Here is a 17915-nt window from a genome sequence, read left to right as displayed (position 1 = left end):
CCGCCAAAGCAACAAAAGAGTGGCTGAAGAAGAAGCACATCAAGGTTCTGGAGTGGCCTAGCCAGTCTCCAGACCTGAATCCAATTGAAAATCTTTGGAGGGAGCTTAAAATTCGAGTTGCCAGGCGACAACCTCGGAACCTGAATGATTTGGAGGCTGTCTGCAGGGAGGAGTGGGCCAACATCCCTGCCGAAATGTGCACAAACCTTGTCACCAACTATAAAAACCGTTTGACATCTGTGCTGGCCAATAATGGCTTTTCTACAAAATATTAACATGCTGTTTGTCCAGGGGGTCAAATACTTGTTTTTCCTCATCAGATGGTTATCAATTTTTATAAATTCATATGATGTGATTTTCTGGAATTTTCTTTGGGATTCTGTCTTTCACTGTTAGAATGTACATATGATTAAAATTATAGATTGTTGCATTCTTTGTAAGTGGGCAAACCTGCAAAATCAGCAAGGGGTCAAATACTTATTTCCCCCACTGTATGCAGAGACTGGCAAAGACTCCTTGGTAGTCTGTTTATTGAAGCATTTTCAAACTAAGCAAAATTGTTTTTTCCAATGGTTATGTAGGCACACGAATGTGATGCCATACTGTATCAAGACAGAGGGAGATGAGAGAGAAACATAAAGAAAGTGGTTGGCAGAGTGAGATGGTGAAAAATAAGAGATAAGGAGAAAAAAGAGAAGGAAAAAAAGAAGAGAAGAGAAGAAAGACAATATGACTGAATGATAACAGCGTTCCCCAGTGCTAATCAGCAACATGTCCCCTTGTTTTGACCGGTACATGTAGCACCTCTTAAGGACATTAAGAGCAAATTTGAAAATGCCAGATTGACAAGACCTCGAAAAAGACACTCCTACATTTACCTTTACACTAACTATAGCTCGGTTCCCACTGTTCCCAATATGAAAAATCTCATAGCATCACTGCTTAAGTATCAGTTTGAGCAATCCCAAAGTCTATAAACCCTGAGCTGCATCCAATTTAATGCAATATGCTAATATTATGCACTTTCCCGGTGTATATGCCAGCATTTCATTTTGTCAGTTTTCCAGTGTGAATACACTACAAAGTCTACACAGCGTCAACATGAAGAGACAGTATGGTAATTTCATTACAAAGTATTACATTTGTCTGAGCATTTCTTGTATGAAGTGTGCAATATAAATAAAGTTTATTACTTGCCCTAAAATGCTCTGCAGCTAGGGCCTCTGGAGGCTGATAGTAATCACTGACTAAACAATACATTGGATTGGACTGCAGACCAATCTCATTTGTGGCACGAAAAAGAGAATAATTTCAACAAATGGCTCTTTTGGAGGTCATGTTCTAAAACGGCCTTGTGGAAAATCCAAGATAATGTTTTCTTTGCAGGCAATTCCAAAGATGGTCATAGTGGATCCCTGTGTACTTTTAAATTCACTGGTTCCACAGATAAGTCGCCCGTGTAGATGTAGGGCTTGGATATGACCACCTTTTGTAATAACAGTTCATAACTGTGTCTAAAGTGGGCGTGTCTTTGAATATGCATGACTTTTCAGGAGTCTGAAAGCTGAAGATATAATGTACATATAGATGCAACATACAACGTAAACTTATTTTATCTGTCACCTATACATACATGTAGCGAAATTCATCCTCTGCATTTAACCTATCCCTGAAGGGAGCAATGGGCAGCCACTGTATAGCGCCCGGGGACCAACTCCAGATTGAAATGTCATGCCAGGTCAAACTGCACTGACTGGAGAACCTACCTACCGAACATGTTTTTGATGACGGGGGAAACCGGAGAACCCGGAGAAAACCCACGCAGACATGGGGAGAACATGCAAACTCCACACAAAATGCCAGGACAGTGTCCGAACCCGGGACCTTCTTGCTGTGAGGCCCCAGTTCTATCCACTAGGCCACCGTGCAATGCATCAGTTCACTAATCAATACCGTGCATCTAAAACTGACCGGCTATGTCTTATTACACGTGTCCAAAGTATGGTTGACAAAGTAGAATATGGCAAAAAAAAGGAGAGGGAAAGATTAAAACAGATGTGTTTTCTCATTCTGCCTGCTGGGTAGTTCAGGGGTCCTTGGAGAGCTTACAAGAGCAACTTGTGCCTCAGGACACATGCTAATGCTTAATGTGAGAGTGTGTGTGTGTGAGCACATGTGTGTGTGTGTTGTCTGACATTGGATGTGGAATACTGCATGTCATGTACTGTTACAGCAGCCTCCATTCAAACGGTGCATGATGTCCACTCACACACCCACTCATTTCCTGTACACACATCCACAATTTTCCGCCCTCACTTGTGCCATTCCTTCCTTCCTTCCTTCCTTTCCTGAATCCTTTCCACTCAGTAAGTCCTTCTTTTTCTAGCTGTTCTTTCTTATTGGCTCACACACAGCGTTAAGACACCCCGAGCAGACAGATGTATGTTATGCCATCAGAATCCGCACAAGGGAAACACTTGTCCAGAGAGAATGTTGTTATACAAAATGTTCAAAACAAAGCAGCACACAGCTGCATTCATATTATTTCACAGCATTCTTACAGCAAATACACTTCATATGCTCATGAACGGGTTATACAATGTCATAAAACATGCAGAGCTTCTTGTTTGTTTGCCCTGAAGATGACAAAGTGCAGCTGTATCACTGAATCATGGACTTGAATGTGTGTGTTTACCTATGAAGTACATTTGCTCCAGGCGATTTCTGTTAGATTTAACAAAAAAGTCTCTGATCTGTCACCTTGTCAAACCTGACACACATCAATCTAAAGCATCACTACATGTTTAATGCACACTGACAGTCCGTCCATTTATGTCTCCCTCTTTGCTTTATGAGCACATGTATAAACTTCTCTGAGACACATCAACAAGACTACCTCCCTTACGCAATCGCTCAATCACTGACAATTTTGAAGCAAAATATGAAGACGCAGCAAAATTAACCTGCTGGCAGCCCACCATGATATATTTCAGGCAATTTGTCTGTTGCACACTACCCTATTCTTCTTCCTCACTTTCCAGGCAATGGTAGAATTTAATTTGATGACTAATGCCCCTATAAACTGGAGAGTGGAGGAAAATATAGAGAGAAAGAAAGTGAGGAGGCCAACAGCCCAAATTAAATTAGCTGTCCAACAAGTGGAGCAGTTGTTGGCAGACTTTCAAAGCGCATAGTATACTTGGCATTGCGAGACGACAGGATTGCACAGTAGGGTCTGTGAGATGACAAATCTGCCCGGATGGTTTTACTCACGTAGCCTACGCAGAGGTCTCGTTTTCAACCATATGTCTGCTATGAGATAGTTTTAAATTGGCTTAATCTGCTGTACAGATTTCTACATAAGAAGGATGGAAGACAGGCAACAGATTTATATTAAGCTGAAAGATTTGTATGGGAGTTGGGGACTGACTGATTAAATGACTGGGCCTGTGAGGCTGATATTAGCTTATTGCAGAAATATCAGTATCTGTGTATATGTGAACTGACAAGAAAGTACGGAAATGAAATGGCAAAAATATGTGTAATTCCATTTTTCAACTTTAAAATGTCCCACTCGGCATGTATCATGGTCACAGTTCTTTAAAAATCTAAGGGACTGTTACCATAAATAATTGCATATGTTATGTCTTTGTATAAAAAAATGATATTAGCTTGTATATTGTTATTTATTAAATCATCCACCAAAATCCAGTATTGGTTCAGGTTAGTCAAGTCAGGTCAAGTCATTTGCATAGCCCTAAATCACTAATCTGGCTCAGAGGGCTTCAACTTGTACAGCGTGTGACACCATCTATCGGATAAAGCCTCAGGAAGAGGAGCATAGCAGGGATCCATCCTTCCTCCTGGATGGACAGACATGCGATACACATTGTATGTACACACAGTATACTCACATTGTCATTGCATCCTTTGTTGTCCTCGTATTTTGTCTCTATGTGGATAGAAAACTTGGGGAGGAATGAGCACTGTGGATAAAGAAAGCATGAAAAAGAATAAGATAGTGGTTGTTTTACTTAAGTTTAAAGCATTAAAAGAGTAAATACACAGTAGAAGTGGTAAACACTTATTCTACTTCTGATAATGATAATGCAGATAGGGTTATTTGGTTTGGTCCTACGTATGTCTTAACTATAGTTTATGGCAAGTAGCTGTCAAAAAGGAGCCACTTAGTAATAAGCTCTGCTGTATCGCTCAATGGTGGCATGTAAAAGTAGACTTTTAAAGTACTTTTACTGTGTGATAGTTTTTAATTTCTATCTCCCTGTCAAAACTGACAAAGTCCAAGACAATTCTTATTTCTTTTGTGAGTCTTTTGCCTAAAAAAGTAATCTTGGCCTGGATGTATTTACACTGACTCATACATAAACACAAAACGCCACCACACATAAATGGAGACAATATCAAGCATTCTATCATCGTTGTTGTCTTTCCCTTCTTTTCCCCACATCCTAAAGCAGCGTGACTCATGCTGTCGAAATTTCTCACTCTGCACAAAAGACAAAAGAAGCACTATAGTTACACCTAATCGTGTGCATGAGTGTCATAAAATTGTGCCACCTTATTTTGCCATTGCTTCGTGTGTTTTCAAGGGTTAATCACAGGCCACATAGGTAGTTCCGCTCGTTAGCAAAGACATGCCCACTGGTATGTGTAGGTGCTTGTGTGTGTTAGAGGGGTAAACTAAGTTTTGCAAATCACTGCAGACATGGAAGATGCAGCTGTTGCAACTAACAAAGCTAATCCCTTTGTGAAAGATTTCTTTGACAGCAAGATACTGGGGCTACACTTCAAACAACAGCAGACTGCATAATTTACTTCAGTAAAGAGACATTATAGTCTAGCTTCTAAAAAAAGTGAACCACAAATGTTTTAAATATGTAAATGTTAGCATGTTTGCATCATTTGACATGTTACGAGCTGTCAAATCCTTCAAACTAATCCCTTATGTTGAAACACTTGTTCATGCTTCAGGCTTTAACAATGACAGCTCTCGCTCTCTCACATGAACACAAACATGGTGTATATACACTGTGCTGTACTATCAAGCAGACTTCTGTGCTGAAAAATATAGCTGCTTATCTTTTGGTAATATCATAGCTCAGTTTAATCCGGTCAACAAGCTAACTCTGATGACAATTTTGGTTCTTAAAGCTGCACATAAATGTTTTATATTAGCAATTGTTATGTGTAATAGTACAAGCCTAATACAAGCCTACAGAGAATTATCACCCAACTCTGCACTATTGTACATGAAATGTATTGTCTTAAAAAAATAAATATAAATCTTTTTTAAAAAGAAGCAAAAAGTATACTTACGGTGTATTCTACAGACCATGGGGTGACACAGACATCAGGTCAGAGCAGAGACAGAACACAAGAGAAATACAGTTACTCATATACCCTGTTAAAATTTTCAACAGCATGAAAGGAAGTGAGAAAGCCACAATGTAGAAAAAAGGTGCGAGGCAGAGTGTCACATATCTGATACCTCACATCATCCCCTCCTCAGTGACTTTCTCCACTACTTTTTGCAATTTACACTCATCAAAAAGAAATTCCCTTTTATCTATACTCTCCTGCTTGTAACACTTCTCCCTTAGATCAGGATCATTAAAGCATCACAGAAATCTGTTCTGGGCACTGCGGCTCTAATCGCTGCACTCCTGTCTGCTGGTTGCTTGTAATGTCTGTGATTTACGAAGCAAAGCTTATTCCACTGCTGCGCTCATTGTTAAGTCAGCATGGATAAAACGCATTTGCTTCATGGCAAAACTGTCAACATGTCAGCTTCAACGTGTTTATATGTCAATAACATGTACACTCTTTCTCTCACCATGTCTTCCTGGCAGACTGACGCAGTGACAGAAAGCTGCAATGGTGTAAGTGGCAGTGAGTTCAGTGTGTCATCATCCCATTTGAACAGAGTTATCTTTAAATGTTGCAAGTCAGCGATGGGTATTTTTCAACCTTACTTTCCTATGGTTTTGTGTCTATGTAACTAACTGGGACAACTTTTTTTTTTTAAACTGGTTCAGTATTGAACAAGTGCACTGCAGTTGGCAACAGCAATTGCGCCCCGTCAAAGTATGTCCACTAAAGTGCTTTTCTTTGCCACTGACAGGCTCAGATTGTTAAGTGTCTGACAACATTGTGGAAAGGATCCCTACAGAGATAGACCATTTTTTAATGTAAGATGCTTTTTGTTTAACCAGAAACAGTCGTTTCATCACTCTTGTCAAAGACACCAGACTCCCTTGACAAAAAAGTTAAAGTAAAAAATTAAGAATTTCATTTATTGCAAGTGGTGAGCATGTAGGCCTATGTGCAATATTGGAAATTAAGAAAAAAATTAGCTGGACGGTCCAGCAAACCCATTTGCTCACCTGTTATGGTGTAAGGGTAGTAGTTCCATGCTTTCTCTGTCACGTAGAAGATTTTTGGAACCACTGCTCGAGCCCAGCTGGGTAATTTACTGCAGAGAGACATTGAGACAGACAGAGATATTTGAGGAGAGACTTGGAGCATGTAGCAGCAAAGCAGGAATGACGGTGAAATTGCTTCCATTTTCGCAGCAATCATCAAAAACTTGTTCCACTTGTGAAAGGAAAAGCATAGAACACTGAAACTGAGGGATGGTGTGAAAAGAACGCTTCCAGAAGCTTTAATTCAGGGGGAGACTATGCAGGAGACCAAACACACATTTTCAATTTGTGAATTTTAAGGGCTTTTTGAACGTTCTTGGAACTATAGACCAAAAACCAACAGGACGCAAACCTGACAATTAGATGTCTCAGTATTAGATATAATTCATCCAGGAAATTCTACCTGAAAATGCTCTCTTTTCAGAACACCCTGTTCAAAGTTACACACAGTCACGCCTGGAAACTGCTCAGTACAGGCCACAGCCTGGTCACTGAGCAGCCATACTGGAGAAGGTCAGGGTTAAGGGCGTTGCTCAAGGGTATCCTAGTGGCACTAACAAGGGAGGTGCAAGTGCTAATCTTTCACTTTCTCCACACATTAGCCGTGTTGTTTGTACTATCAGTTTAGTAGTAACAGCATATGATAGGATAATTTTATTGTGCAAAAAAGATCTCTGAGAACTTTCATTGCATATAAGTCGCTCTCTTTCCAAGAATCAGATGGTAAGATCAATACCACAAGTTATTTATGCTTAGCACAAAAAAACGCGTATTTCCCAAAATGTCGAACTATTCCTTTAGTTAGACTGGAGAATTCTCTGAGCTCTCTCTGAGCTCCTTCTGGCACCCTGAACCTCTCTGTATTAACTACCATGTGTTCACTGCTGAGGGAGATACAATACACTGCCAATATGTGACCCAGGGGACTTTGTGTGTGAGTGTGCATGCTTGACATTTTCTGATCTTGAACCCTGAACTCCGCTAAGACTATAATTGAGGCCGCACTGAGAACTTCTTTACGAGGCCTGTCAAACGCACAAGTGCACAGGCTTTCGTGGAGCCTGCCTTCATCTCCACTTCCTTTGATTGACATGGAAAACAATTTCTTAAGGAAAATGGCGCCCACTGCATCGTGACGGCTGTGAATAAAAACAGCCTTCGACGATCACATTGTGTGAATGTTGGCAGGCTCGTTCACCCTCGATCTCCCTCCCAACAAAAGAGGCTGACACTCCTCCTACACCCCCATCTGTTGATTTCTCCCATTCCGTCCTTCTTCTTTCATTGCCAATAGCTGCTGCGACGGGGCCCATGTTGCCAAGTGTGCGAGCGTGGTGGGCGGCTGCTTGGAGTTTTCACGCCAAAGCTAGTGTTTGTATTTAGAAAAGAAAAAAAAAAACAGCCAAGGAAAGGCAACATTTTATTCACTCATAAAATCAAGCATCCCTTCTCCGCTCTTAATGAAGGTTATTGACAGAACAAGTATGGAATCAATGTTAAGGTCGGATGGGATCGGGCCAAACAGTGAGAGGGAGATTGTGAGGTCCTAATGGGGTGGTTGAAGAGTGACAGAATGAGTCCAGATTGACTTCCCTGCTGGTGAATCAGAGCTAAATGTTTAGTTGTTGCAGAACCAGATGGATGGCCAGTTGAATGGGGCAGAATAGTGGTTAGTTATGGTAAAATCATTGATGTAATATTATCTAACTTACATTATTGATGTAATGTCAAAGATATTAATTTGCTGTATTTCATTAACCCAGAAATTACAATTTTTTCTGTTCTTTTGGATTCTTCGGATGTATAGCACATACGCACACTCACACGCATAGTATGGGGCTGTATTAAAGCATTAAAGTCTTCTATTTGGCATTCTGTCAGGTAAGTAAAAAAAAAATAAAAATCACCCTTTCACTTTGACAGAACTGAAACGTTAATGGAAAACAGCAGCTCTCGCACACCTTTTCAAAGTGAATGCTATTTATGCATCATCTATTGTTCATTTTGTCTATCAAAATGTCAGCTACCGTGGAAAGCTCTGCATTTTGTCTTTTTCCCTCTAGCTGCAGATGTAAATAGTCTTGCAAGCTGAGAGTTTGGATTCTTTATTTTATGTTTCTGTTCTGTCTTCCTTTCCTCCTCTCTTGCTTTCTTTCCCTCTGTACGTAAAAGTTGTAAGACGTTGAAATCTCTTTTTTTCTTCAAAGAATTCATTGTGAAAAAAATGAACTGACTTAAAACACAATTGAGACTTAAACATAGAGGTTGTCATGGATTAAAACATCTAAAGCTAATTTTGAATAAGTTCACAGTCCACACAAAAACTTCCATTCCTTTGCTTTTCAAACCGTTATTTCTTTCCAAAAAAAGCCTTGAGCAACTGTAAGAATATTTGTTTGTGAAATTGTGGAACTTGTTAATATAGTGTTGCAAGTTGTATGAAAATACCTGAATGGAAGCCCAACTTATCTCTGTTTGTTCCCTCTGCCTTCTTCCTCTCCTCTGAAGAGCAGAGCTATGCTGACTCAACATAATTAGTTCCCCAGCATAGCGAATGCTGACACAAGTATTTGTGCTCAAACAAATGGCCTACAGCATCTCTGTCCCCCCTCCCTATCCTCCCTCTCTTGCTCTTATTTTGTCTTTTTTCTCTCCCACTGTCATTTTCTGTTCTTCTTTCCTTTCTTCACATATTTTGCATCCTATTCTCAGTCATCTCTCTTTGATTCATGTGGGTCTAACAAAAGTGTTTGTGCATGGAAAGGTCGTAAATGATTCTGCATGCGCACATCACACACATCAGTCCACAAAGAGGCTGACGGGATGCAGTGACATGCATCAGTATGGGGTGATATATAACTGTGATGGCTAAGTAAGTCAGAGAAATCTGCAAATTACAACATGCAGTTGCCAGCGCGCGCGTGTGTGTGTGTGTGTGTGTGTGTGTGTGTGTGTGTGTAAACCTTTACAGCCATGTCAAATGGTTGAATGTAACCTTAGTCAGCTGATATGCAGATATACACTTTACTTTGTACTTCAGGAAAACTCATGGCTAAGGATCAAGTTTGAGCTAAGCTATTCTATGAATATGGGAGCTCAGAAACAGGAGATCTAGTCCCAGGTGGCAGCAGAGCCTTTAAGACCATGAGCCAAACAGATATAAAAAAAAGATTCTCATTTCTCAAAAAAATCTCATCATCTTCAATAAAAATCATCTAAAGTACCAACTGTTCCTAAGCTTGTTGCTTAGGATACTGCCCAAGAAAGACATCAAATATAGAAGCTTTAATGAACTGGCTACAGGCTTAACCAAAAATGTGTTAAATGAACTGCCAGTTGAGCAAAAGAGTACTTCACACACACTAAATGATCACAGGTCCGACACTAAAACAAGAAAAAACATGTTCCACTCACCTGTTGAGGTAGACTCGTTTCTCTGTGAACTGCCCTTGGCCGTGCGCCGGGTCTTCATATGGTTCATTCTGGACGACCTCCACCCCTTCCCCTCGATCGCTCTGCTCGTGGCTGTGTTTACTGATCATGTACAGCTGCCCAATCCGGTACTGGAAAAATAAAGCGCACGGACAGGTTGCGTCAGAAACGCATTAAAGTACCTAGTGTAACAGGCTTGGTACTTACTGCAGTTAAAAGATTAACAGAGTTGTTGACAGCAAAAATGCTCATAGATCAAGTCAAGTGTCAAGTTGAGAAAACAAACTCATTTAGCAGCTTTCCTGGAGCTTTAGATCATGTCACATAATCACATGATGGAATAGTAGATGTTCAAATTTCCAATATGTTTTTTCAGAGCACATAGAGTACTTGTCCAGATGATCACCATCTGCTGGTGAAGATCATGTGATGTGGTCAAAAGCTCCAGCACAGCCTGTGAAAAATATTTTACAAATATCTTTCATCTTGTATTTTTCACAAGTGAGATCAAGAGGACAGGACAGGAATAACAATACACTGGTAATTATAAAAGACTCGCAGTCACAGAGTGTGTAAGTCTTGCTACCGGTTACGACCTTCAAACACCAACTCACCATGGAATCAAATCCAAAGCTAATGTAATGGGAAGTGTGATGGTATTCGCATCTTAATCAAGTCTTTTTCAACGTGTGTGGTTTTTTTTACCCCCTGTAAAAGCAGAATATAAGTATATTTCGGATTCCAAATTAATAACTAAGAACAATAAATTCTAAAAAATGCCTCAGGTTCCTTAATAATCCATGAGATACCTTCCCTATTTGAGAATATAAATGCTGTCAGAGAGTCTTTAATTGTAAATTCAGGGTTCAGACCCAACTTGAAATTAGTTCAATTGTGCTTCTTTTTTTATTCCTGCCCTGAGGCCTACAGAAAGTGGGAAACTACTCCTAGACAGGGGTAAAAAACAGATGTTTGGGTGAGTTTGACCTGTCTGCTTGGCTCTGAGTCAACACTCATTCGTTATTTATTGCCTTATTTTCCAGACTTAGTTGAGGAAAAGGTCAGAACACAAAGCAAAGTCATGTCATCTTCTGCAGCAATAATGCTTCTTCAATAAAAGGCCAGACTCACAGTTGGTTTCTGGCTAAGCTACTTCTGTTTTAATGAACACGACTCGGTGGAATTTGTACACATTGCACAGTGTTCAGTTAATTAAATACTCTGGCCATGCAGAAACAGCTTTTAGTTTCAGATGCCCTGCAGCGTGTTCTCTTTATTCAAGCAATAAACGGTGGATTGACTGAGTTGAAGGTAGCACTTCTGTCTCAGTTTGATCTTTAATCTTCATATTCTAAATCCAAAGCTTCTGTTGGTGACAAAAGACCCAGAAAGGATAGGGAAAGATATGGAAATGAATGAATGATTTCAAAGGAGGAGAAAAGGAGCTGCCTAAGAGTAAGATTGAGGAGCATCAAAGGAGGGAAACTTGAGCAGTTTTAATGAGAAAGAGGGGCCAAAATTAAATCAAAGACAGAGAAAAGGGACACAACTGGAAATTTCTGACAACATATAATAAGTAAGAGAGTAAGAACATGAGAAAAATTAGGTGTTAACAGCAAGGGAAAGATGGTTTGATGATGGCCATTGATGCTTACAATCCCTTTATCTGTTACAGCCTGTGAACAAGTGAAGCTGCACTCGGTTTACTGCTCAGTCACCATACGCTGTCTTTTCCCCCCGTGCAGTTATTATAGTTTAAGAAAACTCATGTGAGAGTAGGGTACTGGTAGTGAAGAAGAGCTAAAATCAATAGATTCCACACGTCCTCTTTCCCTGACCTTTACCTGCCACGGCTGTTGGCTGAGCTGTGAAATGCTGTCAGGGGAAAATGTAAGGTGCTCACTGAAAATAGCTCAAAATGGTGTCAGCACCTTGCTGCTGTTGCAAACCGTACATTTGGACACACATATTTTACAAGTATATGCTAAAATAAATGAAACAACAATTAATAAGCCCCGCAGATCATTAGACCAGGCCTTGTGGAAGGATGCAAAACCAAGCAGCTATTACAGATACTGTCATGGGGGATTTGCATAGTTAGTGCATCTGCTGCTTCCAGAAAGCCAATTTTAACACTCGCATGCATGACAATGTTTAATCCTTCATGAAATTCAAAATAGACAAACTCAAAAAAAGCTTACTTACAGTTTAATTTAGCTGAATAATAAAAATGACACTATGTCCAGCTACAGTAACTAAGCAATGCTGAAAAAAATCAACATATTTAGTGGCTGCATGAGTGTGCGGACAGAAACAACATGTCCAGTCATCTTTCCTGAATATTTACCATACAAGTCTTAATGTTATGTTGAGGTGAGGCAATCGTCATTGGTATGCTCAACAGAGCTTTCAGTGGGCAATTCTGCCCCAGTGACAAGAGTGTAATCATCTGAAAAACAGACACTCCCACCAGAGGAAAGAGGCTTTAACATGCTGTAGAATGAGGGTGATGAATTAGAATAGCTTTGCATTCATTCTGATTAATTCAAGTATGGTGCAGGAAATGAAAATCATCCTTTCTGCATTTCTTTTCCTGGTGGTTTAAGGCATCGCCACTTAATAAAAGGCAGATTCCACAGCTTGCAGTTTTGTTGGAATCTAAAAATATCCGTTAATCGTGGGCATGCGTTTACATTCAAACCTTGGTCTTATAGTATTTCAAAATACTTTCCCTGGACTGTCTTGATACAGTGAACCACAGCCACCCAGTAGTCCATTTTGGATAAACACCAGGAATTATTTCACCCAGATGTGACAAACCCATGCATGTATTCAAACACTTAAAATTGCAAGCCTACAGTGTGTAAACACAGTAAATTATGCACATTTATCTCTCTCACAGCATTGTAACTCATCAGTAAAATGCTCCTGGATACTTAAATAAACAGTCAATGAATGTTACATAAAATACCACCTCCAACTTGATAAAAAAAATAAAATAAAATTCTGACACACACATTTCTCAGCTATACATGCCCTAACTTCTACCGCATTATGTACACAATCTATGCATTAAAAGGTCACAAAGACAGCTGCAGCGTCTTGGCTCTGTTTCCTCTGTGGGGCTGTAGACTACTTTAACTGTGAAACTTTGAAAGGGCAGCGACACGATGACTCATTTCCTCTGTATCTCTCTAGACAACAATACACGTGTTAAGAAAAAGGACACACACTTAAGCAGAAAAATAAACAAAAAAACAACACAGACGCACACAAACACAGAGAGAATACCAGGCTTAAAGACGGTTGTCTGAGCACAATATTCCCCAACTACAGAGCGCACACAGCTGTGGGTTAACACCAGAGACGAACAGTTGTTAAGACACGTAGCGTTGGGCTGACCCCTGCCACGCCAAGGAATGTGTTTTAGATAAATGCTTAGCTTTTCTTTTTTGCCATTTCTTTCCACTGTGTGACATGTCGTGAAGGTGCAAAATGTTCCACTTGGTTCATGCAGTTTATCTTGGGCACCAAACAGCAGAGGCGCCTTTTCCTTGAAAACAGTATACAAACCACACAATGAGCTGAACAATGTTATGAGACAGGGAACAGCAGAGTCGGGGGATAACTCTCTCTGGGTTCATTCATCATTACAACCCCTTACATACACAAATAGTCATGTCATCCATTGCTAATATGAAACTATTAATTATAGATGCTTTTACAGCCACTTGCGCTGATTATTTTCATGAGCAGCAGGGGAGCAGAACTAACCAGCCACTAAAAAGTTCAGTAAGTGCAGCGTAGCGGAGGGCTGTCATGTTGCAAGATTACGAAAGGCATCAAGCAAAAGGACATTTTCGGCACTCACAGGACACCCTAAAGGACACTTCAAGTTTTGGCAAGCTCAGGCCTTAAATGACCCGCACACATTGGAGGGCTCTGAACAGGGCAGCCAGTGCTGAAGTTCTGAAATTAACAATCAATCTTCATGCATTTCATTTAATACCAATTCAGGGGGGAAGCAAGTAAATATATTTAATAAAAATTAGGTCTGTTTGTATTTAACAACAAGTCTGATCACTAAAACACAGTCTGCCAGCGATGGGTTTTTGAGACCGTCACAATAAAATAATTATAGGGAACGTCAAGAAGATTAGCAGTGAAAATGTACACGCTTTCAAATATGTAAGAATCCAAACATGACAGAGCTTTATTAGAAAAGCTCATGTAATTCAGTGTTTAAAAAAAGCCCTCTGCCCATTTGTCTGTTCATTTATTAATGCAGCACACATGACCTGAAGTTATGACATTACCTCTCTTATCCCTTACAGAGTGTACAGTAACAGCTAGAACCAATTGGCTAACATGTTCTTTTTGCATCACCTTCTGTTGATTCAGTCTCAGGCATTAATGAAAAGTTTTTTTCCCTTTTTCAATGAAGTCTCGAAAGCGAAGGCAGCGTTTCTAAAAACAGCTCCAGGCTGTGATGGGTGCGAGCATTCCAGGTTAAGAGCTACTGTAAATAATGCAGACACTCTCCATTCCTCATCTTCACGGCCACATACAAAGTGAGGGAGGTGAGCGGTGTGGATTGAAGGACGCTGAGGCAGAGGACACGCTGGGGGTGGTGGGGTGGGATTAAAAGGAGAACAACCAAGCAGAGGAGAGTGAACACAAAGTTGCAGAAAATGAGAGAGAAGTACAGATATTAAGGCAGAATAAAGGCATGAGACACCGGGTCACACAGGCAATAGAGTTTGACATCAGCCTAATTTACAGTCCTTTTATACAAGAGATGTCCTTTACCATTCACTTTGTCATTGATGAGCTGTAGTGGTCATCAACTTCTAAAAATATCAAGGATGCACACACATTGCCTAGACCTCTTACGAGGGGCAGTGCAATCATCTAAAATGTCTGAGGACACAATAATAAATGTGCTCGACCATCAACAGGTCACACAGACCACTCCATATTATGGAAGGTTTGCATACCGACAAATTAAAGCTTGTACTGACTGGTTGAATAGCCCTGTTATTTTTCCCCCGGCTGAAAGCAAAACAGGCAATCACTTCGGAGAACGCAGCAGCGCTGGAGTACTCTTCGCTCTGGCTCTCTTGTCTGGACTCTTCACAGCGTGATCGATCATTTAGCTACATGACAGAGGCCAGTACCTGCCTCGCCTTTATTCAATTTGTCTGATGACAAGGCACTGTGGTTTGTTGTTGCTCATTAATCAATGCCAATAAACTAGAGTGTGTTGTCATCATCACCCCCTATTACAGGGTTCTGGTCTAGGTCTTGAAACCCAAATTGACACACTGAGCTTGCGGTGTTCTGACGGGTGTGAATTTACAACCTCACAACTGTATCTTGCTGGAATGTCTCTACAGAAAATAAGATATAATGATGTGTGAACCAGTGATCTTCATGCATGCTTCATTTTATTTGAAGGTAACCAGTGTTTAAAATATTGTTTCGCTGCATATTTCTCCTTGGTGTATTTACACTGCACAAATGCAACTGCAGATTTATAAACAGATGGCACAGAGACTCACTAGTTGCTGTTTCGACAGCCTGTTAGCCTGCCAGGTGAGAGATTTTTAGATGCAGGTAGAGTCAACTCAAACTGAATTTCAGTTCCTTTAAATAAATATATTCACCTGGGATCTTTGCGTAGTTTAAACACTAGTTAAGTACACACCAAAACAAATATGACAGTGGTTCGCCTGTTCGTCAGATGTTAAATTTTTTCCTCTTATAAAGGCACTTGCAGAAAGTAGTACAAAAATATACCTGACAGCTTGGGTCTGAGCTCAGATGGTATTTGCAAATGGCACTGGGCCCCATGAAACAAAAGAACATTGTTCCTTTCTCAAACCTCTGTTACTTTTTTCCATGGCTTGCTCATTGAGTGTTCTAAGTTAAGATCCACCAACTCTCTTGAGTGCGCAAACATGTCGTAAGTTTCTCGTTTCAACCTGATGATACAGCCTAGCCTCTACATGGTGTTTGTGAAATGTCATTATATTTAGCATGATAGACGCCTCCTAATTGCTCGATATGGTTAACTGTTCTGCTCCATTCATTTTTCACAGAAATGTCATGGAAGACAAACAATCGTCACACCGTGCAGATCATGGTGCCGATTCGAGACCTGTTATTGGAAATCAACAGATAAAAACGTAAGAAATTTAGCATTTCCAGTAGATGTATTACAAGTCCTAAAAGAATCAATAAATAGTATTACAGTTGCACCTGTGTCATCAGAGCAGCGCTAAACTGTGACAGAAATAAGGAATAAAGTTGGATACTAAAAAACTTCTTTCAAGAACAAAGCGGTCCCTGACTTGGATGAGACGCAGAAAAGGAGACATGACAGTTACGAAGATGTACAATAGAATTTTACACTGTCAGCTGTTACAACAGAAGATGATCCTGGACAGAGACCTGCATAAAGTGCCGCGGCTGTCGCAGTGAAAGAAAGTTGCCATGTCAAAATATAAAATCTTAAAATCTAATAAACCATTGCCGAACCTCTCAGTAAATTTGCATGCTATGATGATGATTCAGTGAACAGAATAAAAATTTTGCAGGTTTATTTATTTGTTTTCATTGACAAACTAAATTTGTGAAGAAAGGCGGACTATCTTAACATAACTCATACTGGTCTGGACCTTTCTGTATTTAGTTTATACTGCAGAGAAGTTCCTAGAAAACTGGTGAACTGGCAACATATCATTCTTAAATCCCTCCTACATGCCAGAAAATGGGTTTGTGCAAGTGCTTCCTGCCCAATGTTCTGAGCTCCCCAGATGAATAAAGAAATTTTCCAAATTTCAAATAAGCAACCACAGAAAAATATGACTATAGTGTAATTCTTAGTGATTGACCTCCCAAATTTGCATCACCATCTTCTGATAGTTTTCTATAAAATAAATAAATAATTATTATCAAAAATCATTGATGCAACATTTTTAAACCATAAAAACAGTGGGAGACTGTTGTTTTCTAAAACCTTCTAACACTTATTTGCACACAGCATGTCTGGGACTCCCTCTTGGAAAATAATAATACACTCAGTTGTGTCTCATATAATTTAAATTATTCACACTTGATTCACTTTTCAGTCCAGTTGATTTTCATCTAATTTATTTCTGCCCACCTGAAGTGTCTCTGTATAATAGCATAGTCCTCTCCCCAACCAGTGAGAGAGACACACATTTAGTTCCATTCATTATCAAAACAAAGAAAGAAAAGACTATACTTTTGCTCACATTTCTAAGTGCTTAAAAAGGTCTAGAGTGGTTGTCAGACAGCCAGAATTACTGCTGGACTTAGAGAAACACAATATGAATAAACAACTTTGCAGCGTTAAGCTGTATCAATCAATATGTGGTCTCTCTGGACTCCCTCAGCATTTCTGTGCAGTCGATATGCTACAGCACCATCATCAAGAAAGTGGAGGAAGAGGGCAAAGGAGGAGAAGAAAAAGTGTAGTTAGCATCATTGTGTGGTCAGTATAACTACAGTACTGTTGTTGAGGGGGGTGTGAATGAAGAAACAAGAAGGAAAGAAGAACAGAGCAAGAAATAAGTGGATAAAACAGTAGAAGAAGGTAAAGAAATGGAAAGTCGGCAGATAGAGAAGAGAGTATAAGTGGAAGACAGGAGGAAGGAAAGAAACAGTAGAAAAGGAGAGGGGGAGTTATGATAAGCAGGCACATTGCAGTGTATCACTACATTTCCAGGCCTCAGTGCACATAAGGAGAGAGAGGGAACTCGAATGAGAGCAATAAACCAAGACAGGCAGACAGAGAATGGAATAGAGGAAAGACTCCAATAATTTTCTGTCCATTGAGAGATGATCTCCCTCATTATTCTGAGACAACATCGCTAATCAAAAATATGGAGGCCTCAAGTACTCGGGCTTCACTGGCTCAGACAAACAACAAAACAAAAAAAGTGATGGAAGCTTTTCAGTTTTACTTTTTAAGAATGTGGAAGTGGGACCTCAGATGGGAGCCAAACACTTTGC

The 17915-nt window shown here is 40.0% G+C and overlaps 1 protein-coding gene across 3 annotated transcripts in view; it reads right to left on the bottom strand.

Annotated features, from left to right (window-relative positions):
• LOC123969545 (cytoplasmic phosphatidylinositol transfer protein 1-like) overlaps positions 1–17915 on the bottom strand; it is an 87048-nt gene that overhangs the window by 9203 nt on the left and 59930 nt on the right. For all 3 annotated transcript variants that reach the window (XM_046047049.1, XM_046047048.1, XM_046047050.1), the window contains 4 exons: positions 9858–10006; positions 6405–6493; positions 5338–5345; positions 3915–3986 (listed from right to left, as the gene is read on the bottom strand). In XM_046047049.1, coding sequence (XP_045903005.1) covers positions 3915–3986; positions 5338–5345; positions 6405–6493; positions 9858–10006 — 318 coding nt within the window. The remainder of the gene's footprint in view (positions 1–3914; positions 3987–5337; positions 5346–6404; positions 6494–9857; positions 10007–17915) is intronic.

The sequence above is a fragment of the Micropterus dolomieu genome, linkage group LG04 (genome assembly GCF_021292245.1).
Source record: "Micropterus dolomieu isolate WLL.071019.BEF.003 ecotype Adirondacks linkage group LG04, ASM2129224v1, whole genome shotgun sequence".
Lineage (NCBI taxonomy): Eukaryota > Metazoa > Chordata > Actinopteri > Centrarchiformes > Centrarchidae > Micropterus > Micropterus dolomieu.
Note: the sequence above shows the minus strand (reverse complement) of the source record. Positions and strands in the feature narration are given on the sequence as shown.